The 24,413-nt window shown below is 37.6% G+C and overlaps 1 protein-coding gene across 1 annotated transcript in view; it reads right to left on the minus strand.

Annotated features, from left to right (window-relative positions):
• Positions 1–24,413, minus strand: part of ddr1 (discoidin domain receptor tyrosine kinase 1) — a 39,581-nt gene that overhangs the window by 6,461 nt on the left and 8,707 nt on the right. The window contains exons 2-12 of the mRNA XM_079445514.1: positions 17,575–17,727; positions 14,482–14,584; positions 10,853–11,081; positions 10,604–10,751; positions 10,367–10,469; positions 9,221–9,407; positions 7,043–7,292; positions 5,986–6,099; positions 3,301–3,461; positions 2,357–2,558; positions 1,637–1,750 (exon numbers count right to left, since the gene is read on the minus strand). Of these exons, the coding sequence (XP_079301640.1) occupies positions 1,637–1,750; positions 2,357–2,558; positions 3,301–3,461; positions 5,986–6,099; positions 7,043–7,292; positions 9,221–9,407; positions 10,367–10,469; positions 10,604–10,751; positions 10,853–11,081; positions 14,482–14,584; positions 17,575–17,671 (1,708 nt within the window). The 5' untranslated portion in view covers positions 17,672–17,727. The remainder of the gene's footprint in view (positions 1–1,636; positions 1,751–2,356; positions 2,559–3,300; positions 3,462–5,985; positions 6,100–7,042; positions 7,293–9,220; positions 9,408–10,366; positions 10,470–10,603; positions 10,752–10,852; positions 11,082–14,481; positions 14,585–17,574; positions 17,728–24,413) is intronic.

Consider the following 24,413-nt stretch of genomic DNA (forward strand, 5'->3'; position numbering starts at 1 on the left):
TACTAATGAGTAATTATGAACCATACACATGCACAAACACTCACATACACTGGAGAGGACACATTATGTACATGCATACATGTACTTACATACTCCTGTGGGCTCATACGATACCTCATCCCTGACAAAATGATAAACTACCATTTTTTTTTTTTTTTTGGCCCTGCAGACTTAGTAAACAAACTTTGACTTTTGCTCTCATTAACTTGTCCACTGATAATGTCAAACAGTGGACATATAACTGTGCAAATGTTTGGGGTCAGTAAGATTTTCTTTTGAAAGAAATTAATACTTTTGGTTCAGCAAGCACAAACATTTGATCGAACGTGGGATTATTAAAAAAATCTGTCAAATACATGCTGGTCTTTAGAATATCCTGTTCATCAAACAAGATGGTTGCCTCATTTATATTAAAGGGAGAGTGCACTCAAAAATGAAAATTTACACACCCTCAGGCCATCCAAGATAGGTGACTTTTTTCTAGTAAATCTTCTTTACTGTTCTACTTAATTAAAAAAAAAAACAACTACATATTGGACGCCTAAAGGCCCGTTCACACCAAGCACAATAACTATAAAGATAATGATAAAGATATAGTTCTAAAAATAATTCTCAATATTAAAGAATAGTAGAGTCCACACCACAACTATAACGATAAAGGCACAAAGAAACAATATCGTTGGAATCACTTCCAGAACGATTCTTTCCAGCTGATGAACGATAAAAACACTGACAGCCAATCAGAATCCATCCTGCTATAAGGAGCTTGTGAATTTAAACCAGCATGTGCTCAGAATAAACAGACGATATTATTCGCTGGTGTGGATGCTAATATCGTTATCTTTATAGTTATCGTTCTTGGTGTGAACAGGGCTTAAGGAGAGTAAATTTCAAATTGAATGTTTAGGTAAACAATCCCTTTAAAGCAGCACAACTGTTTCAGTGTTGTTAACAAAAATGCAGCTTGAGAACCAAATCAGCATATTAGAATGATTTCAGTTTTGCCATGACAGGAATAAATCACATTTAATATGTAGTTATTTTAAATTGTAATATGTTGCATAATATTTCTGATCAAATAACCGCAGCCTCGATGAGCATTAGAGAAGTTAAATTATGGATTGTGTTTAATATCATTTTGTGGTGGAAATGATTCAACCCTTTAAAAAAAATAGAAGTCATCAATATCTAAATAGGCTTAATATTTTCTAAATTTTTATCATAAAAGATAATTTAATACAATTGCAGTTTTATTAGAAATTAGTCATTTTGTTTTCTTCTTAGTTTTAAACATACTAATTCATATTTTTGTGGTGGATTTTCATATTGCAATATTGAAAGTTTAAGTCTGGAACAAGAGTAAACCACTACAAGCTTCCAAGACAATTTTAAATGTGCCCTTCAAATAACAAAAGATACCATTTTAAATCTTTTCGTTTTAATAAAAATCAACCCCAGAGACATAAAAGTCCTAGAAACACTCTTTTATGAATGTTTAATACCCTCTGTGCTGTTCTGGGGCCATTATATCACTCTAACCGTTACCTTAAGGACTTCAGGGGACTTTAACTGATCCCTGGGGAGGACACCACCCCCTGCCTCTTTCTTAGGGCAAAATTAACCCCCTCTCTCTTACCCTGGGACAGGTTTTGGGGCTTTTCTTGCTGGCTGTGGCAGTTTGTCAGCCTGTTGGGGCCATGTGTCAGGTCAGACAGGAGGAGACGATATGCTGGGTTGTTTAACAGCAGTGCTAGGAGGACACACACACAAATCCCACGGACACACGAGTCCACGAAAGGCACGGCAGTGTGAGCGGTCACCACACGACACAAAATGGCACAACCACAACCAAACCACAACACAACACAACACAACACGAGAAGACACAACAGCAAAACACAAACAACAGGGCCGTTAAGGGGTGACATGGCAAACCAGTTACATGTGAGATGCACAAACACAGCAGGCAGTGTTATCATTGATAATGATGCAGGCTGTTAATCCTCTTTTCATTGGTCAGTCCATTATGGGACATTCGTTTATGTTAATTAAGATATGAAAACAATCACACAATGATTCAAAAAATGAAGTATTCATCATGAAAGCAACTATGGAAGGAAAAACAGGAACATTTGAGTACAAGTGGGGTATGAGTGAAATAAAATTTCCCTCCCTCCTCTCTCTGTCAGATAGGACAGTGGCTCTTTGTGTTTGGGTTGTAGGTTGTTCTAAAGTACTTTTTCTGATGTCGTTTTGGCAGTGCTGTTCACTCTCCGTGGTGACCCGGGTTCCTGTGCGCTTACTGAGTGAGGTATATGAATGCTGAGTGTGCGTGTGTGTGTTTTGTGTGTGTCACCTGTGCTGTCACGTTGCTCTCGGGGCCGCAGTACAGTGCTGGGCTCCTGGTATTCTCCCTCGCGGTCCCGGTCGTCGGGGAAGGTGTGTATGCGCTGGTAGCGGCTGGAGTATGTGTGGGTGTTAGTGTTATTGATCACCACGTTTTCTGATGGAACCGAAAGATGAACCCGCAGCTCGTCGCTGGAGAGGCTGCCTTGGGCCTGGTTACAGAAAGACAAATTTAAAGAGCCATGAAATCAAATTTGGAGTTTTGTGGCATTTCCTCCATGCCTGTTAGCCATCTGTATGCTAGTGTAGTCCTAAAATGCTATAACAGATAAATGCAAATAAAGTGCAGTTTTCTATTATGAGAAAATGAATCAAACAGATAAACTACAACAATATTTTGTTTTCATACAACAGTCTAAAAACAGGCCTGGCCGATATTAAGCATTTTCGTGGTTATTGGTATCGGTCATTTTGATACACATTTTCATTTTTACACCAGACATATATATTGGTTCAAATTATCGGTTATCTGTCAACTTGATCTGTAATTATCAGCATCGTCCCTGAAAAACACATATCGGTCATCCCCTAAACACAGTAGTGGCATTTCTGAATGAATCAGGATGAACCTTAATCTTTTCAAATTAATATGTTGACTGAACAATTTAATGACTCGCTCATATAGATTTTACTTGATTTGGTGATAAATTAATCAGCGTTTTTTAATAAATCACCTCAGTGAATGATTCAATGACTTACAAATAAACACAAATCACTTATTTTATTCCTACATGAATCAGTGCTTTTGAACTGAGAACAAATATATGCTTCAATCAGTGCTTAAACAAATTAATAAAACAAATGAGTTAATGACTCGGTCACAAAGACAATGATACGAACACTGAAAAGTCCCAGTACTATTAAACTGTATAAAAACACAGTAAGGAAAAACACCTTGCCAAGTAGTTTCTTCCAGTACTGCCTCCAAAGAATGACAGCTATGACAGCCAATAGGAGCAGGATAATTCCAACAAGGCAGCCAATCAGGATGGCCGTGTTGCTGCTGTCATCTTTGGCCACAGGTAAGCCCGCCCTCAGAGTGACAGCAGGAAACTCTGTTAAAATCAACCACAACAGTTTTTTGATTAAGCGTGTATGTTAGTGTAATGCTAGTCTGACATTACAAATTATTACAAACACCATAAATGAGGCATTTAAAGACCTACAGAGTGTTTAGAGGGTCAAATCAAAGCTTATCTGTCCATTACAGCTAGATTTCTTATCTCAGTGCTGGGTGCAGCAGTAATAAGTAAATGCCTTCATGGTCATTGACACACTTTGTGTGATTTGACTGGCTTTCTCAGCTTTCTTATACACTGTGTGTGTGTGTGTGTTCTTATGTTGGTAAATTTAGGAGGCAGCTGTTGTTTTGGGGGACTGTAATAAGCTTTGACGGGAGTAAATGAGCTGTGAGAGTGGGCACAGTCCTAAAGCTGAGGGAACTGAAGTTAAATCAAAGAGGGGCAAGAGCAAGGACAGCTGGAGCAATTCCACAAAGATACTTTATGAGTTTGGCTATATGAAACACTCAAAACAATAGAACATTGTTAAAGTCAAGGGAGAAAAAAAACCATCCGAATAATACAAAAAACATTCTCTCCAGAATTGACACACAACAACCAACCACATTCTCAAGGGATTTTATGAGGGCAGGGTTTACATTTATAAAGAAGTTTAGAGGGGAGCATCATAAAAGGCTTCTGTACTGGTAAACATGCCATAAAAATCTAAGACGCAAGGACAAGTATTGGAGATGGTACTCTTTCCTTCCCCTTGTCCTTCTCTCTTTCTCTATCTCTCACCTGTTTGTATGCTGCTGGGCAGCAGTGAAGTAATGGTCATGGAATGGTCTGGAAAAATGAGGGTGTAAAAGTCAGAAGAGGGAGAATTAGAGAGACAGGGGTGGGTGACATGATGAGGTAGGGCAGACTGTGAGGATGGGATGAAGCTAGGCCTTTTCAGTTTGTAAGGATGCATTTTCTCAGTAATTCTCCAAATAAACCACATAAACAGGGTTGGAAATCAAGGAATGAAAAAATAAAAATGAGATAAGGTAAATTTTATTGATTGATTTTATGTATTTAGTATCCGTGGTCCAGAGTAATTTTTTTTTTAAATAAAGAGGATTGTTATAATTAAGGGTACTTTTAGATATAGGCTTTTATTATTATTCGTATATATTTACACATTACATTATATATATTAAAATTAGGGCCGGGACTTTAACGCGTTAATTTAGATTAATTAATTACACAAAAATAACGCGTTAAATTTTTTTAACGCATTTTAATCGCACTTATTTTTGCACCGCGGAACGTTTCTCCCTGGATGAGTTTCGGCGGACCGATTATACTGGAGCACCAACTAGCGTTCAGACCATAGACTGTAAAAAAAGACTAAAGGCTGTTTCTCAATTCCAAGAACGCAAAGAACGGACTTGCGTTCTCGTGGAGACCGGTCTTGCCAAGCTTCCTTGGAAGAACGAACTCGGAAGAACGCGAGAACACAGAACGCACACTTATGAGAACTGAGATGTAACTTACTGCGTTCTTGCTTAACTGACCGCATAGTCTCAGCATAAGAAACGGCCAATGAACAATAAATATTACAAAATGTCATAACTTATTAAAACATTTCATACTATTATAGATATTACTTTCATATAATTGTATTGTTTTATTTTACAGCGTTATATGTTTTACTGTTAAGATTCATTTTAATATGCCAATAAAAATGCAGACTTTCTCCGGGTCTTATAACTTTATTAAAATTAACCAAAACAAAACGATAAATGTTTACTTTCAACTTGAAGAGCCGTTAAGTATTTGTGAGAGCGACTTTAAAGCTTACAGGCTTCCGTACACCGGCCACCCACAGCGTTTTCTGGGATTTCTAACGGCTCGATTCTCTCAAGTCTGCACTCGATGCATCCTCAGTTTCAAGAACATATCCGGGCACTTTCATGCATCCTCTGTACTTGCGTTCTTGAGAATTGGAACTGAACTTCGACGGTTAATGATGACGTAGAACGAGAACACAAGGACGCAAGATCGCTGAAGAACGCATATTGAGAAACAGCCAAAAACAAACCACAGTGAACATGGACAAAGAAGCTGATGAGACCGCTTTGGTTGGCCCTTAAAAATCCATATAAAAAAAACTTACTTCTCACTGTTCTCAGGTCAAATATTTATATGCGATTTAAAATGCGATTAATTTCGATTAATTAATTACAAAGCCTCTAATTAATTAGATTAATTTTTTTAATCGAGTCCCGGCCCTAATTAAAATAAGTAGTTTTGTTTTTGTCTTGTACATAGCAAAATACATTCTACAAAGACTTCATACACGCATATATGTGAAGAGGTATTGTACTTTTGCTACATATTCTTAAACAATTATCGGGATGGACAACATCCAAAAATACTAAAAGTATCATAAAAAGAATCATTACGGAAACAAAATCATTAAAATGTTTGCGATTCCATTCCAATACTAACAATCAGCACTAATGCAAACATGGCAGGGCAGTGCATTGCATACACACTATGTGGAGGGGTTGACATGCGTCCGACTCACCGGTGGGGCTGCTGGTTCCGTTTGTGGGACTGGGGGTGTGAGGAGAAGTAGCATTGAGAGGACGAGTGCTGGAGGACGGCAGAGGAGGAAGAATGGATCCATCCTCAAATGGCACTGGAGACAAGACAGAGAAAAGATAAAGAAAGAAAGAATTAGATAAGCAGGCTTTATCTCGGATAAAGCATGAATATTGATCGTTCTGGCTCTCTGTCTACAAATCCATCAGGTACGGGTCTCAAAATGAATGCGACACAAAGTCTCACTTTTTCTCCAAATAACTGTTGTCAGCTGTAAGTATCCATGCAAGTCACATTATGATGATTTGCTCATATTTTGGTTGATATCGACCAACCAATCAGAACCAAAAGTCACACACTCTGAAGGGTTATTTAGTTGACAACACTTTGTTACTTAATTTGGATAATTTAGCTATATTTCATTAAAGAAGTCCATAAGGATGAACGCAAAACATTCAGAGAAGTCAAGATTTTCTTTGGAATGATGTGGGAATATTTGCTTTGTGGCAAAGGATCATACTATTCATTCCTTTCCTGCAAGAAAATCCATCTTAAACCAGTCTAAGCTGTTTTTGTTGGTCTCAGCTGGATTTGGGGCACTCTTCAACTGGTAAGGCTGGAAGACCAGCTTGCCGACTAGTGAAAGAGCAGGGGCGTCGCTGGGAATTCTGGGCCCTGTGCATGGGCCCCCCCTCGCCAAAGGCCCCTGTTACTCTGTTCCACTATTACTCCCAGTTTGACAAGCTTGACAAGACTGGGAAACCTAGACCACAACGTTAGGCTGGTTTAAGATGATTTAGCAGGGTTTTTACACAACTCTCTAATAAAAACTCAACCAGCTCAACCGTCAAACTGCATAACAGGAAAAAATCCCGCAAAGCTCTCTTTCTTCTCACTTTGTTCTGAACTCAAATCAAGCAGCTATGTGTTAAGTCTGATACATAATAAATTGCTACTATATACTTGAAAGTGGCTGCAGAACTGTAATGCTAATGAGCCAGAGTACTTTGCTGTGAGAGGTCAGGCGTGTGTGTTCATACTTGAGTAGAAGCTGATCTCGCTGATGAGGAGCCAGCGGTCACTGAAAGAAAAACGACAGCGGAGAATTTGCGCCGGTCGTCCTCCAAGTGGCAGTGAGATGGTGCGGGACGAAGGGTCGTGTAGGTCAGACAGCGGCACTTGAAGACTGAGCGCAGGCTCCACCCACGGGCTCAACAGATTGGCCTTAAACTCACACACCACTTCGTTGAACACCCGCACTTGCTGAATGTGTCTGTGATTACTGTGCACCTGAAACACAGATATTTAAAAACAAAAACTGCAATCAGACACATCAAGACTGCAGGGAACAAAAATGAAGAGCAGTGGAAAGAATGGAGAGGTAAACAGAAGTTATTACTACACAAATTAAGAAACAGGGAGCGAATGAGAGGTGGAGGGCAGAACATATATAATGTGACAGGTTAGACGTTAATGGTGCTGTTAGGTCAACGTGTAACTATGCACGTGTGCAAACGCTTACTGATACATGAAACAAAACAAACTGCTACAACAGTGCTGGAGGTTAATGCGTAGCCAAAGCTATCATGGTGACACCTCATAAGTCTCTCTCTCATACACACACATACACATATATACGCCTTGGTGGGCTGCTGTGTAAAAATGATTTCGTAAACAAAAAGATTGTTCGAGTATTTTTACTAGAAAATACAATTTCAGTCTTTCTACTTAAAAATCTATTATTTGTGAAATTTACTAGCAGTTTCTGAGTGAGAACTGTTTTAAAGTAAATCCAACAATGATTTATTCTAAATGTGTGGCAAACTTTGCACTGGAGTTCCTGAAGCAATGGGGGGTAGAGGAAAAGTGCCAGTGAGGCTGGCGGTATTCAGAAACTGCAGGAATACAGCCGGAAATACTCTAAACAAAGGTCTGGGAGACTGAGCACAGGGAAGCGACATAAATCATCTCACAAAGGCACATGAACTAGTGCTTGTTCTTAAGGGAAATGTTTTAATAGGACCTCTGGTCCTTTTTTTAGTATCTTTGGGAATCTGCTGCAAGACTTGCAGGAAGCAAGTATTAGAGGAAGTGTTCAAAACAGTGGGAAGCTGCAGGAAAAACAGGGGGCGACATGGGAGGATGATGGCATTTGTGAATTGTTATGTCAGAGAGAAATGAATGAAGAGAATGTTCTCTTGAGACATGCAAAAGCTAGAAGTGGTACAAACAAATTTTAAAAATGACAATGCACTCACACCAACACACATACATGCAAATAACAAACTAAAGAAATAATTATGGCGCCACAAATTGGATAACAAAACACTTGGATGCCTCAGAATCACACACGACCACAAATCAAAAGCCACAGGCAGAAAGACGAACAAAAACAAATCAAATGTTCATTAAAGGGTTGAAGGATAATGACAGACTCCTGAAGGCAGATTTACGGAGGCAGAGCTTCATTACAGCCCTACTAACTGACTGAGATGAATTCTGGGATAGCGCTTGCTGTCTGGCATAGCGTAAAGTTCAGGCTGAAGATGAACAGCAGATCATTTACTCACCCTCATGTCATTCCAAACCTGTATGACTTTTTTTCATCTGCAGAACACAAAAGAACATATTTCGAAAATATCTTTTTTAATGGCAATGGAATTCAATGTTATTTTGGACCCCAATAACTTTCATTTTATGGACAAAAAGAGTTATTTTGTGTTCCGCAGAAGAAAGAGATGAAGATGAGTAAATGACAGAATGTTCAGTTTTTGGGTGAACTATGCCTTAAAACATTTTTTTCAAACACTTGTATATAAAACATGTATGCAAAAACTTATGGATATCTAAAAATTGCATTGAAACTATAGAAATGTCTCAGAAACATGAACTTACAACTGAAAAAAGTTCTAGTATCATTTGTTTGCCATGCTGTGATATTCTTTTGTATCTAAAGCAATGACATTAAGACATTTAAAGTGTGACTTAAAGGGACAGGTCACCCAAAAATGAAAATTAACCCAGGTTTACTCACCCAGCGTTCCAGTGGAGTACTTTTTATGATGGATGGATGCACTTTTTTGGCCTTCAAAAACATAAAGTCATATACACCTAGGATGGCTTGAGGGTGGATAAATCATGGAGTAATTTTCATTTTTGGGTGTACTATCCCTTTTAAGTGTCCAAACATATTTTGGGCTGCCTGTACACATACTGACCTGCATGGTGTGAAAGACCCGTGTTTTCTCGAAGTGGAACTCAATGTCAACAGTGGGCTGGCCCAAGGTTTCTCGATTCCAGCCAACATAATCATACCCCGGCCACACTCTCAGCTCTTTACTCTCCATGAAATCATTCCCACCTAAAATACCATCACACAACTGGCCCAATCCTCCGAACATCACCCTAAGAACGAAGAGAGAGACATTAGGCATGTGCAGTGCACACACACAGATGCATGTACTCACATACATGTTGGAATTTCCCATGCATACCCACATCTGGCTAGTGTCAAACGTTAGCTTAGCTATTGCAAACATTTCTGCTCCATTAAAACACATCTGGCAATGTTTCTACACAATATTCGTCAACCCCACCTGACAGATACATATGCATACATGAGAAAGGGCTCTGGACTTTAACATACATCACAGAAAATTAAGCCTGACAGGAGCAGGTGAGATTTGAGAAGTTTACCTCAGCAAGTTCTCAACTGCTTGTTTCTGACACACAGCATGAACCTAGGGTTGTGATCCAAGAAATGGTTGGTTTTTTTTCTAGTATTTTTAAAAAATATTTAAAATCAAATGTTTTGCACCATCATTGGTTCTAGAATGTGCATTCTTCTACAATTCTAAAAGAATTTGTAAGTATGATTCCAAATGTACTCTGAGCCGGTTCTTTTTAGCAAATCAAAAACATACAAGCAACCAGTGAAGTCTAAATACTTTCCAAATGAATGACTCTTATAAGTCAATTATTTAAGTGAATCAAACACATCCAGCTTATGACCTATTTGATTTAAGAAAGTTATTGCAAAAAAAATATATTTATTTATTTACTTGTTTATTTTTAATGCAATTATTCATTAATTTATGACAGTATTTATTTCTTTATGCCATTAATCAATCATTTATTTAGGCCAAGGGAATCTTATAATGCTCATCCCTACTGCTACCTACTTGTTTGTTGAGAGACAAGAAGCTGATGATTTCAAATTCTATTTGATGGTTTCTACATAATTTTTGTTATTAACTTGATGGCACATGTACAATTTTCATGCAGATATAAAACACTTGGAGGAAGTATGAAATTACATTCTTAAAAAATGAAAAGAAACAAAGTTGAGTGTGTGTGTACATTACCCTGCCTCTTTACTGCCATCATAGATGGAATCATTAAGGTAGACAGCAGTGCCTGACAGGTCCATCACATGACCCACAGGAGCGGTGTATGCCTTTAGTCCGTCTAACAGATAAGCAGCACTTCACTCAAAAGTAAACATCATTCCATTGCAAAATGTGCCTGATGTGAATGTAATGGAGTTGAGTGAGTGTGTGTGTGACCAAGATGATAGATTGCTTGTCATGTGTTGGACTCACCCTTCCAAACACAACCGTAGAGTTCAACTCTTAGACACACGCTCATCACGCGGTCTGCCAGAGGATAGAAGCGCACCATGCGTGCTATGATTGGTGGACCCAGGTCCTTCAGAACCACATCATATGTGTTCTCGTTCCCTGATACCACCTGAGCCAAAAACAACACAGAATAACTGTAACATATCTAAGATCCAAATTGTGCTAACAAAACTTAAAAAAAATATTAAAGTTCATACAGGGGTTACAAACCTCCTGTCCCCAGCGGTCCTTCCATGTTATCCAGTGTCGTCCATCACGAGAGTAGCGCAGCCGGTAACTGCGTGCAAACTCCCGCCCGAGCCCATCTGCGTGACGACCCTGTGTGCCCACCAGAGACAGGAAATGAAGCTTGCGCAGATCCACCTGCAGGTACTCAGAGCCGCTGGGAAACACTGGACCAGCTGGACACCACGCCCCATCCCCCTCTCCAGTACTCAACCTAGGCCAGGACACAAACATAAGTATTATGTACATGCTCAAAATTCTGAACGTTATCCTGAAAATAACACCACAATGCAAAAATTCTCAAACAAATCTTATATAAAACGAAAAACAAAACACCACAACACAAAAAGCAAAATACAACAACACACAACAAACCAAAACAAGCAAAACAAAACAACCCAAAAAGGAAAATACAAAAACACATAACATACAAAAAAAAAAAAAAAAACACACAACAAACAAATAACAAGACAAAATACCACAAAACAAAACAAAAAACAACAACAACACAAAACAAAAAACAACAACAACACAAAACAAAGGAAAATACAACACACAATAATAAAAAATAAAAAAAATCACAACTGCAGGCTAATGAGGTGATATGTAAGAGGTGAGGTCTGTGTATAAACACCATTACCTGGTTTCGCTTTCTCACATGCCTCTAACACATACACACAACCATCTGTATGACATTTAGGCCATTTCCTCTTCCTAACACACTGCACTCACTAAAACAAGTAAAGGTCTAAGCTGTCGGCTGGCTCAGCATCAGTACTAAATGTTCCTCACTCACAGAAGAAAGAACAACACTGAATGTCTCTGCATTCAGCTACTGATATCACATAGGTGACGAGACACTGATGACAGACAGTGGAGACCACAAACACTCAAACGAAAAGAGAAATGCGCCTGAAATAAGATATTCCAGTGAGGTGAGGGTACTGTCACCTCACTGAGACCTCATTGTGACACAGCTGAGATCAAGAAACTGAGACCAGTCCGAGACATTTCAGATTCACCCTTGAATCTTCACCATGACCTCAGAGTCACAGAGACACACGGATAAGTCACACAGACCCTTTCAAAATCAAAATGAAATTTAGTCCACTTTGAAAATGTTCTTTCATGAACAGGACACTTAAACCATCACAGTTCAGTCAAGTAAAAAGATCAGTGTTGGTCCAGATCCAATTTAAAAATTGCAAGTGCAACAAAACTACAAACAAGGTTTGTTCCTGCAGAACATTCCACCTCTAACCAGTTAACAACATTTATTTCTCTGTAATATTGTTTATTCTTTGGTAATTTAATCTGTGTTGCTGTTTTTCTTTTGTGAAGCGTGTTGGCTTCTTTTTAACTTAATACACAGAGTTCAGCAGTCGTGTTCTTGAAGTAAAAATCCCATTCATTTTCTCCAGAGGGGAACTGATGTTTAACATTAACTTATAAACTGTTAAAGACAGACCTGTAAAGCACATGGTTGTTAATCGATGGTATATGCTTCTATTGCTATCAGTGTGCATTATTTCAATTAGTTTTTAAATAATAGTGTTTAACAGTTGAAATTCATGTAAACACATGCATTTCCCATAATTCTGCAGTGTCAATAGAAAAAGGTGCAGCACTCACTCTTGAAGAGGTCAAAACTTTATTAATTAAAATGATGTCTGATGAAGGCCATCATCATTTTAATTAATAAAGTTTTGACCTCTTCAAAAGTGAGTGCTGCACCTTTTTCTATTGACATGGCTTTTTGATTTTTGGTTGCACCTCCTCTTATGTTGGTAGAGCACCACTTTTCAATAATTTCCATAATTCTGCAGAGAAATCTTCCCCAAACAGACAAGCAATGTCCCTATGAATCAAAACAAATGATGTAATGCTAATGTAAATGTATGTATATGTATATGTATATGTATATGTATATGTATATGTGTGTGTGTGTGTGTGTGTGTGTGTGTGTGTGTGTGTGTGTGTGTGTAAACAATGTAAAATAAATATGTAAAATCAAAATCTTCACACCAATGTCCTTTGTGATCCTCAAGTTTTTTCCCCCTTCAATAAAACCATTAAACACACATTCTTTTTACATTTGATATTTTCATACTTTTTTGCTTCGTCAAATTTGGAAATGTTGGGATTCACCTCATAGCTGTTTGGTTTTGTTCATAGCTTATAACTTTTTATAGACTTTTTCTAAATCTCGGTAGGGAACAATTAATGGTGAATTGTTACCATATACTTTTTATACCATTTTTGAACACAACGAACAGTACACATTCATTATACAGAAGTCTTTGCACATTGTTTGAAGGACACCAATGTGCCAGATGTGGAATACATGCTCAACATTTACATTTATGCATTTAGCAGACGCTTTTATCCAAAGTGACTTACATTGAATTCAAGTTACAGTTTCTACATTTTATCAGCTCTCAACAGATTATCAAAATATTTGTTAGTTGCAGCTCCTCTTCATTTGGTCTTTCACTCACTGCATCTCTTGGTCTTAAACATTTTGTCACACAGCTGTTCTTCTGAGAGGTCATGTGTGAGAACCCACCCTAACATTCAAACATCACACACACCCCTAAAGCACTGTATCCCCACCATAAATCCCATCTTCAGCACCTCTCAGCACCCCATCATTCCTGTTAACCTCCACCCTCTTTTTTCTTCATTCCCCTTCTCCGTTTAAGGCTATTTGCCCCTCTCCCTCGCTCATTTTTCCTGTAAGATCCTCTCCCCTCCATTAAAAATCCCCCTGCTGTCTTAAACAGAATGTGGACTTAATAACAACCACATGATCTGTGTGCTGCCAAAAAACAGACACACACACACTTCTATCTGTTTCAGGGAGGGATAGTGATGCTAACCTCAAAGCTTATTAGACAGTGTGGTTTTGTGTCTGCTTTTGTGTTTGTTGTGACGTGACATACGGCCAAGTGTGGTGACCCATACTCGGAATTCGTGCTCTGCATTTATCCCATCCAAAATGTACAAACACAGCAGTGAACACACACACACACAAACACACACACACAGCAGTGAACACACACACACCGTGAACACACACCCGGAGCAGTGGACAGCCATTTATGCTGCAGCGCCCGGGGAGCAGTTGGGGGTTCGGTGCCTTGCTCAAGGGCACCTCAGTCGTGGTATTGAGGGTGGAGAGAGCGCTGGACATTCACTCCCCCCACCTACAATCCCCAACCTTTGGATTACGAGTCCGACTCTCTAACAATTAGGCCACGACGTGTATGTGTGTGTGTGTGTGTGTGTGTGTCTGTCTGTGTCTATGTGTGTGTGTCTGTGTGTGTGTGTGCGTTCCTGTCTGTGTGTGTGTGTGTCTGTGGTATTGGCCTGTATTCAGCAGCATGTGAGTCTAGTCCAGACAGACAGTGCTGTAATGTCATTACCTAATGCTCTATATCAGGATACGCTCCATTACTGACATCTCATGTAATCTAATCACGTCCCCTCATATGAGCCTCACAGAGCCCACGAACACAAACAACCAACCACAAATCACAAACACAAAATCACAGTGAGAATACTGTATTATACACGCAGCTAGAAAGCAATGTGTGAATTGTGTTCACACTTACCTGCCGTGTTTAGCCTCGGTTGAGTCAGACCAGGCACTGGATGCAGTGATGTCAGAGTCGGATATAGTGCCATCCTCCATCCCCAGAGCATAGCGACACTTAGCTGTGTGTTACAAAAGAAAACACTTCAGACAGGCTCTGACAACACACTCCAAAACTAACTTATGAAACACACTTAATGAAGAATCAGGATTGTGACAGAACTGTAACTAAAACACTATTTTAGGGTCCAATTCTCGCTATTAACAAACCATTAACTATGACTTTTGCCTCATTAAACTCCTAATTCGCTGCTTATTAATATTTTGAAGGCAGCTGTATTGGGTAGGATTAGGGATGTAGGATATGGCCATGCAGAATATGTGCTTTCTAAGTAATAATATACAGCCGATATGTTAATAATAGACATGATAATAAACTAGTTAATAGTGAGAATTGGTCCATATACTGTGTTACCTAAATTTACATGTTTAATTGAAATAAAGCTGAGAAAAACAATTAGATGAAAACTTAAAGTATGTTTAAATTAAATGACCAAAAATACTAAAACCAAAAATGAAATAATTACAACCAAATTTAAACAAAATTATTAAAATTAAAATTAAAATTGAAAATCTAAAAATAATAGCCAATTAAAAATATTGATAAATACTATAATAATATATAAATAATAGTACAATAACACTGATTGTGACACACATTCATATTTACCTAGCTTTTTTAATCTACATGACGGCATATCATGCACTTCTATTCTTATTTTTTATAAAGATAATAATACTAATTATTATTATAGACTAACCCAAACCCAAAACTTACCCTAAAGAAAAAATGGTAAAATCAAAAACAAAACAAAGCAAAACAAAGCCAAAAAACAACAAAAACTAAATAATCTGTCCATTTTCAAACTAGTGACTCTAAAAAGGGTATACATCAGACATTTGAGAGAAAACTGATTTTACAAGATGTTTATATTTTACACAAGTAACATGTTAACCTAAAATATATATATTAAATGTTAAATATAATTATATAACATGTTTTTTTTTCACATTTACTAATAATAACAACAATACTAACAGTGTGGTAACCTGTTTAACATGACAGCCCTACAACAACATTTACTGGTTACTGATTATTTATTGAGTTATTGATTAAAAAAACGTTAAGGACATCACTGGAGCAATGTTTTATCAGTCTTGTCTGAATTCTTGGGATATATTTGTCCTTAAAATACAGGTAAATAAAGTCCCACACATGGCACAATGTCAAACTCTCACAAAAAGACCAACGCAACGTTGCATTGTTGGAATTGCTTCAGCAATGTCTTACAGATGTAGTGCAGGGAGCAGAAAAAAATAAGCGATGAAATGAGCACAGTAGAGAAAATTTCTGGCACAAAGACAGCGCTGAAATCATCCGCACGGATCACATATCAGTCCTGCCTGTGTGTCAGTCCAGAGGGTGTGCCTGTCAGTATGAGCTGAAGCTGGGGGTGATGGCTGAGGTTTTGGGGGGGGGGGGGGGGGGGGGGGGGGCGCGTACTCAGTTGCTGTAAAGTGAGTCATGAGATAAGAATGCAAAGGCTAACAAACCCTGCCCAGCCAGCGAGGCCCTCACACACACACAGAGAGACAGAGAGAGACAGAGACAGAGACAGAGACAGAGAGAGAGAGAGAGAGAGAGAGAGAGAGAGAGAGAGAGAGAGAGAGAGAGAGAGAGAGAGAGAGACACTGTGGACAGGTGCCTGTTTCATTACATCATCACTCTGCTGCCAATAAAATGCTTTCTCTCTCCATGACTCTTAATCTGTCTCTCACACATCTCCAGCTAACACAGAGCAGATGAGAGCTGCGCTTTACAGTCATTCTGAATTATAAGCAGATGTCTTCTAGTTTCAACACTGAATGGTCTCGGTTACACGAATACAGTCATTTTCTGCTCCTGATCTATTTGCACCTCCGTGTTTAATCTCTCTCTCCTTAGGAAACACATCGTCCTCACTAAATCAACTGTCGCACTGGGCGATTTCACTAAATCTGGGGGTTTAAACCTCGGGGTGTGAGAGAGGGTGTGTTTGTGGAAAATGTTAGGAAGAAAAACTGAATTCAAAGGTTGGGGTCAGTAAATTTAAGCCAAAAGTAACAGTAAAGACATTTATAATCATGTTATTAATAAATGCTGTCCTTTTGAAATTTCTATTCATCAAATAATCCTGAAAACAAAACATAACATGGTTTCCACAAAATAACTATTTCGGACTATTTCTAACACTGATAACAATAAGAAATGTAAAAAAAATCAAATAAGCCAATTAGGAATAAATTACATTTTAAAACATTAAATCAGAATCATTAAATCAGTTCATTTAGATTGTAATAATATTTCACAATATCACTGGTTCCACTGTATTTTCTGATAATAAAAAAAGCCCTTGTTGTGCATAAAAGACTTTTTGAAAATCTTACTAACCCCAATCTTTTGAATAGGAATGTATAAAATTAGAATTTTACATCTTTTCGGATTTATATAATTTGCTTTGGCTTCAATGCAACGTCTTTATCTAATATGATGCTTAAAATAATTTACAGACAATATGGGCATTTTACATAAAATTGCTGCATTTGTATTTTAGTATGGAAATCATCATTTCTGGAGGTCCTTAGTATTATAAAGTTTAAAAACTCCTGCACCAAGCAATTAAGCCACTTTTTGCACTTTGCATTTCAGCAAAAAAAATTATTCTTATTCATTAGCCACGTGCAATCAAGCTTAACCAGATTAATGATTAATTATTAATGAATTATTCAGCAATTATTTATCTGCTTTACCTCAGTTATAACTGCACATAAATACACTTAATGTGTGCTAGAAACTCCTTTATCAGAGTAACATTTCAATTCATTTTTTTGTGACTTCCCCCCCACTCTCCTTTCTCTCCTCTCTTTTACGGTATCTGGCAAGCTAACATGCAGACGTTCCAGCTTATTACATGATTAACTATCAGCAACCGTCATGGAGAAAGGGTGTTCCTCACACTAGCTTTGATATATGACAGGAGCAGAACACCATCAGAACACCTGACATTCTTACCAGAGTCAAAATGCCAATCCACGTCCTGGGCCGCCGTCCAGGAGACGAGGAGGACAGTGAGGAGGGCAGGCAACAATGGCAGCATCTGTGTTGCCATAGCAACAATGACACCTGGTTACCTGTCCACAGTTGAACTATCTTCTACAGACATACCTGAGGAAGAGAGAGAGAGAATGAGTCAATTACATGTACTTAAGTGTATTAATGTAAATTAATCTTTCATTTTAACAATAAATTCTATATGTTCCAATACCCTTTTCATATCCTTTTTTTTTTTAGCCTGTTTATTTATTAGTAGGTATACCTGGCTGTAAAGTTTGTGTAATTCTGAGCTGTTGTTTTTCTTAGTTCCCTTATGTTTTACTTTGAATGCATGTAATATACTGTAAAAGTTCACTACATATAATTATTCAAAAATTATAATAATTATAATTATAAAAAAAGGGTAACACTTTAGTATAGGGACCAGTTCTCACTATTAACTATTAGCTTTTTGCTTACGAGTATGCCTATTATTAACATACAGACTTTTGATTAGTACTTATAAAAGCACATATTCTGCATCCCTGATCCTACCCAATACCTAAACTTATCAACTACCTTACTAACTATTAATAAGTAGCAAATTAGGAGTTTATCGAGGCAAAAGTCATAGTTAATGGTTTGTTAACAGTGAGAATTGGGACCAATAAAAAAATAAGTTTCCACATACTGTACTAAGGATGCACAAAACATTGGTACTGTATCGGTTGTAGGCTGATATTACACTTCTAAAATATATTGGTAGTCAATATTATTTTTTCTTTCGGTAGTTGTTTTTAGTTTTCATTATATCCCATTTTACAATTAGATTACCTTTGCTATCATCAAACGTTCATTCAAAAGTTAATTTTGAAAAACATCAACACATTTATATCACTGCTGTTAAATGTATACTTTTAATAACACCGTTAAACACGGTTTATAGCATACTATACTTTTGTGATGCCTAAATAAATTTGTAGCATTTAAAATCCCATTTATACTGCTTTTACAAATTTCATAGTGGAACTGTGCTGCTATGACTATTATATTTTTATCCATTCAATTTTAGGATGAAATATGATCTCAGTTATGATGTCAGAAAATGAGGGGAATATCCACCATTCTACAACTGATGAAGTCAGTTGGACTGAACAGATATAAACACTTGAGATCATTTCATTTACACCGGTGGTCCATCAAGCTTAGAAATACTCCCAAATTCAACATACTGCATTCCAACAACCACATGTATCAAAACACATTAGAAAAAGAAATGACACAGCATACCATGTTTTCCATTAACACCAACCGCTTTTCTCTGTGAATATGGGATTTGTGCTTGCACATTAGGTTTCTTTTTTAACTGATACATTGATAATAATGCAAAACGTTTCTTGAACACCAAATGATTTCTGAAGGATCATGTTAAACTGAAGACTGAAGTAATGGCTGCTGAAAATTCAGATTTGAATCACAGGAATGAAAAAAACATGTAAAATAAAACCGAAAACAGGTATTTTAAATTGCAATAATATTTCACAATATTAATGTTTTTCCTGCATTACTGATCAAATAAATGCAGCATGGTGAGCATAAAAGACTACTTTCAAAAACATGAAAAAATCTGTCTCAAATATTTGAATGGTATGTGTTGTATGCAGGTTACAGTTTTTTTTTTTTTTAATCACACATGCTGTTATTCCAGCATCGTCTGGCATTGCTGTTATTCCATCCCCATTAAAACAAGGTCTCTGTGAATATGTGATTTGTGTTTGTATATGTGTATATGGAATGGGGGTCTGTGAGCGTGTGTGAGGTGGCAGCTGTCCCGTGCCGAGTGACAGCACTGGTTCTAGGCTCTGTGAGAGAGACAGACAGCTGATGCACAGCTGTGCAGACACAAGGACAAAGAGAGTAGAAGAGAGTAGAATCTGAAAGGAGGTGTGGAAGAGGTGTAGACGATGCATGCATGTAATAGACCCAGCTTAATGGACTGTGTGTTAGTGTGTGCTTGTCATATTCAACATACTGTCTTGTGTGTGTGTGAGAGCGAGTGCAGCAGCCAGTGCAGCTGTCCTGAGCTCGAGACAGGCGGTGGCCAACACACACAAGCTGCAAGTGTTTCCAAAACCCAGGGAAAACAGAAAGGAAGGGAGAGAGAGAAATAGGAGTCTGCGTGCCAAATAATTTGCTATTGTAATGCAGTTGGCATAACGAATCCTCTCATGTCTGTTAACAATAAGTGCTATTACTGTTACGTCACCTTAGCAACCTATCAACAATTTCAATTAAGCGAATCCAAATTATTAATACTCGTCAACTTGCCACAGTCCAAAATTAATACTCGCCAAGTGCCAATGTGAGTAAAAATTGACTTTGGTGCGTAAATAAAGATAATTGCCAGTTGGCTGATAACTTTATTATGCACTGCAACATTACCTCATCCAAGTCAAATTTTAAAAACAATAGTCTGAATCAAATAAAATCAAATATTTATAATCGACTAACTCTTATGAAAAAGTACCCCTTAGCATACTTTCAAAAAGAGCACTGAATGGAATGCTTTGGGGCATTTAATTGCCTGTTTTATATGAAATGTATATTAAATGCAATTATCTGAACCTTAGAGTACCTTTCTGAACAAGCATGTACATCTTTGATTGTAATTTCATAAATACTTCTATTTTATTTAAAATATGGTTAAAGTGTTCTGTAAAGTCTAATGTACAGACAAGCATTTATAGTAAACTAAAACATACTTCAATGTAATTTCTATCGAAACATGTATTCATGTATTTAAAAAAAAAAAAAAAAAAAAGTAATAACAGACTGTAATGAAGTTGCAATTTAGTACATTTAAAATACATTTACTTTAAAGTTATAGTTCACCCAAAAATGAAAATTCTGTCATTAATTCAGGGTTCAAACACATAAGACCTTTGTTAACCTTCCGAACACAAATTAAGATATTTTTGTGGAACGACGTGAAGGGTATAGGTGAGTAATTAATTACAGAATTTTCATTTCTGGATGAAATGTCTCATTAATTATGTTAAGAAACACTCATGAAAGTGTACATTTTAATAACACAAATAATAAGTTGCCTTTTATTCATTAATATTACAGTACACTACAAGTGCACATTCAATACAATTAAGCGCACTTCTTTTACACCAGCAACTGCAACATTTAATATGGCAACTATAAGACTGGAAGCCCTGTTTTACGGTAAAGATCCAACCATGTGTTTGTTTACTCTCTGGAATGCTCATGCACATTAGCTTTTTTCTTTTTCTTTCATTATTTGACTATACGCAGCACAATTTAAATTTTATTTCTGATTTGAAATTTAAGTAATTTTGACAGTCATGTAGATTTATTTCCCTATTGAGATAGGAGCGGTCTTCATATGGCTGGAAATATTCACTCCAGGGCCGTTATGAATATGACCACTGAATGAACTGACTTGCATTTGATATGATGCCCAGAATGACCTGCGCTGTTCCCACTAATATGAAAGTAAACAAAATGGCTAAATCATCCCATTTTCATTAGTACACAAATGTGTATGTGTGCACAGTTTCCCTGCCTGTAAGACTATTCTGGATTGCAGCAGTATAACCTTGAACCCTGAGCACAAAGGAGAAGGGAAAAAACCATCAGAATATATAAAACTCAGGAAATGAGTTCTGCTGTAAATTCAAAGGTAACACGTTTATATGTTAAGTTTGATCTGATCTTTCATTTCCCCTATAAAATGTCCATTTCATGTTCTGCAAAGAAAGACATTTCTATATAGCAGCAGCGTCATGTCTCTTTGCTGGAGCGAGTGAATTAGCTAAACCTCTCCAGCGGTTATGCTGATCTGGTCCTGCGGGAGCCGTATAGGAACCAGGCTGGAAAAACGCCCCTATGTACAAGGGTTCAAACAGATGAAGATCTTAAACACTCAAATGACTCACTGCATACATTAAAAGTCAATCAGAACCCCTATACATTATATAGTAACAATGTGGCTCATAACTCAGGTTGACACCACTGAGTTCACTATGGGTGTGATTCTGCCCTAGGGAATTTCACACAGCAAATTCGTCAGTTCAGCTCCATTTAACAAAACCCTTTTTGACAAAGTTTTAACTGACTCGCCTGCAGCAAGTTCACACAAACACACAAGCACATCAAGAACTGTCAGTTTCAGACTTGCTGATAGAGCAAATCTCTCAAATCCTTACAGTATGGGTGCTTCTGAGTCTATAACCCTAAGGACATAACGGTTGGGCAAACAGCATATCGCATCATCAATACACGCAACATCATCACTGCTGACTTTAACCTTCATGAACACATCTGCACTGAGTTTAAAGAATAAACACTTTAAACTGTAAATATGAGTAATTAAAAAAAAACTACGGGCCAGATTTTACTAAACAGGGCAAATTAGTGTTAGAGCGCAATCCCATAAAAACACCGATGGGAGTGGAAGTTCTGTGGCTGATCTACAGACATGCACATCAAAGATCACAGACGCATCTGGATCATTTCCATAATGACCAACACAATCAGCATTTGGTTTAAAACATTCTTTTTTTTGGGTAGTAAATAATGGCACAAATACCGGTAAATTGACAACTGCAAACCTTAGTAAATCACCTTGTGTGATTCATTTAAACACTCTCCTTCCATACATTTTGTGCAAATGCATATGCAATAAGGTCAGCTGAAAAATCACTATGCCCACAACTTTTGGCGCAAATTTTCAATGCGCGTCTTTAGTAAATCCTGACAATAGGTTATTAAGGCCAAAAGATTCTCTGCGCTGACACAAGCTGTTGGTAAATATAACCCTATATTTTAAAAAGTGGTTACATTTTTTTATTTTTTTTATACAATATCTGTCTATTATTGGGGAAAATATTGAATAAATATTTTTAATATACATTTTTAAATATTATTGTTCATTTGATTTGAATGAAAATTTACACTTCTTTACAATTTTGTCAAATATAGGGTGGCCCAAAATCTCCACAACACAATGCGCAGGACTAATTTTGTTGTGTTGAGGCTTGTTTTTGTTGTGTTGTGCACTACTGAGCCAACGTATAAATCTCATAAAAAGGGAAAAAAAAAGAAGAAAAATCACCCGTTCTAATGTCACCTATTCTTTTATAGAAATTATACTAAAATAACTTTTGCCATTTTCGAACTTTTTGATTTTTTTGTTATTTGTCACTTTTAACAGACAAAGTTAACATATAAGAAAAAGGACATTTTCAGGGAGAAAGAAGGAAAGGGATTTGGATTCAAAACTGGATCTCCTGTACGTGGACCAGAGTTCAACATGCCTGGAGTGCTAACTGCTAGGCCATGTCTCTGACAAATACTCCTTTTAATTTTCAATACATCATACAGAGTATGCCATTGCTTTCATTTCATCACCATAACAACATTGTAGTGTTGTTATACAACACTGATTAAGTAAAACAGTGTCCAAACCGTTTAAATGACAGTGTTGATTGTGCATGCAAGTCCCGCTGACTCCGCCAAGCAGATGAAAACTTTCCAACCACTCCGTCCAAATCTGTGAAGAATGACTGAATCAATGTGTGCTGGCATGACAAAGAATCAGTGAGTAATGCTCATACTAAGGAGACTCCGCTTCCTCGGCTCTATTGTTTTGATGTTTCCTTTTAAACATCAGATAAAATGGAATTTCCTCAGTGCCTAAGTGACCTATGATTTTTAACTCAAAGAGGCCGACCAAACAATCTCTGAAACACATCACCTCTGAAGTTGGTTCTCCGACAGCAGCAGTGTTTTGAAGAATGAAGGGGCGTTTACACTTGGACACACCATTTTCATGCTAAATCATGACTCAGGTGCGCGTCAGTCCCCACACTGACTCAGTCGCACGGATGAGTTGTTCCTTTGGCAGTTCTGCCAAGATGACCGTTAACTTATGAATTTGCGGCTGACAGGAAGAGGAAATCAGAATTACTTACTCAATGAACAGGAAGAGTCAGAGAGAGGACAAATGAAAGAGCAAGCAAGAGAGGAATGAGCAGGAGAGAGAACAAAAATGACAGGAAGGTTTAGTCACTTTACGAGAGGAGAATAGTTTCCTGGAATTATCCAGGATGGGCCTAATTATTAAAGCCGCTGATATTTAAAGCCTCATCTACATGAAAACCTCACACAGCAGACATTATATTGCCTTGACCCGCCAGGTACATTTCTGCACTTGCCAGATTCACCTCGTCACCCCATCAAACACTCACAGCTGACAGTTCCCACAGTACACCCAGGCCAATTGAACAGGATGCCAAATCCACTTTCCCATGCACTGATATCCAGAGAGCATCACCCTATTCAGTTTCTTCGAGCTAATAAAACAAGAAATGCGTTTCTTTCAAGTAACCATCTGTGTTGACCTACCAATTATCAAAAAAGTCAACTGTGAGGTCAGATATTCCATGAAATAGCAAAACATGCTCCATTAACATTTTATGAAGTCTGAAATGTTCTATGAACTGAGTCTGACCTCTTTTACGTGAAAGTTTGGGAGAAACTTGTTCATCTACTCATGTCAATCAAGACGCAAGGACAAGCTAGTGGTTTTACCTCATTCCTGGGACAATTTTTCCAGCCGCATCTCTCCACCACTGCTACTCTGCCTTTATTATTTCATCATCATTAATTAATTTCCAAGTGACAGTATTCCAAATCTACATGTATCGTTCCCAAAGATTATTTGAAATGTGCAAATATAAATTTACATAGAAAGGTGAGATAAATGGCAGTAGCTCTACGGTACATGC

The sequence above is a fragment of the Barbus barbus genome, assembly GCF_936440315.1.
Source record: "Barbus barbus genome assembly, chromosome: 21".
NCBI classification, from domain to species: domain Eukaryota; kingdom Metazoa; phylum Chordata; class Actinopteri; order Cypriniformes; family Cyprinidae; genus Barbus; species Barbus barbus.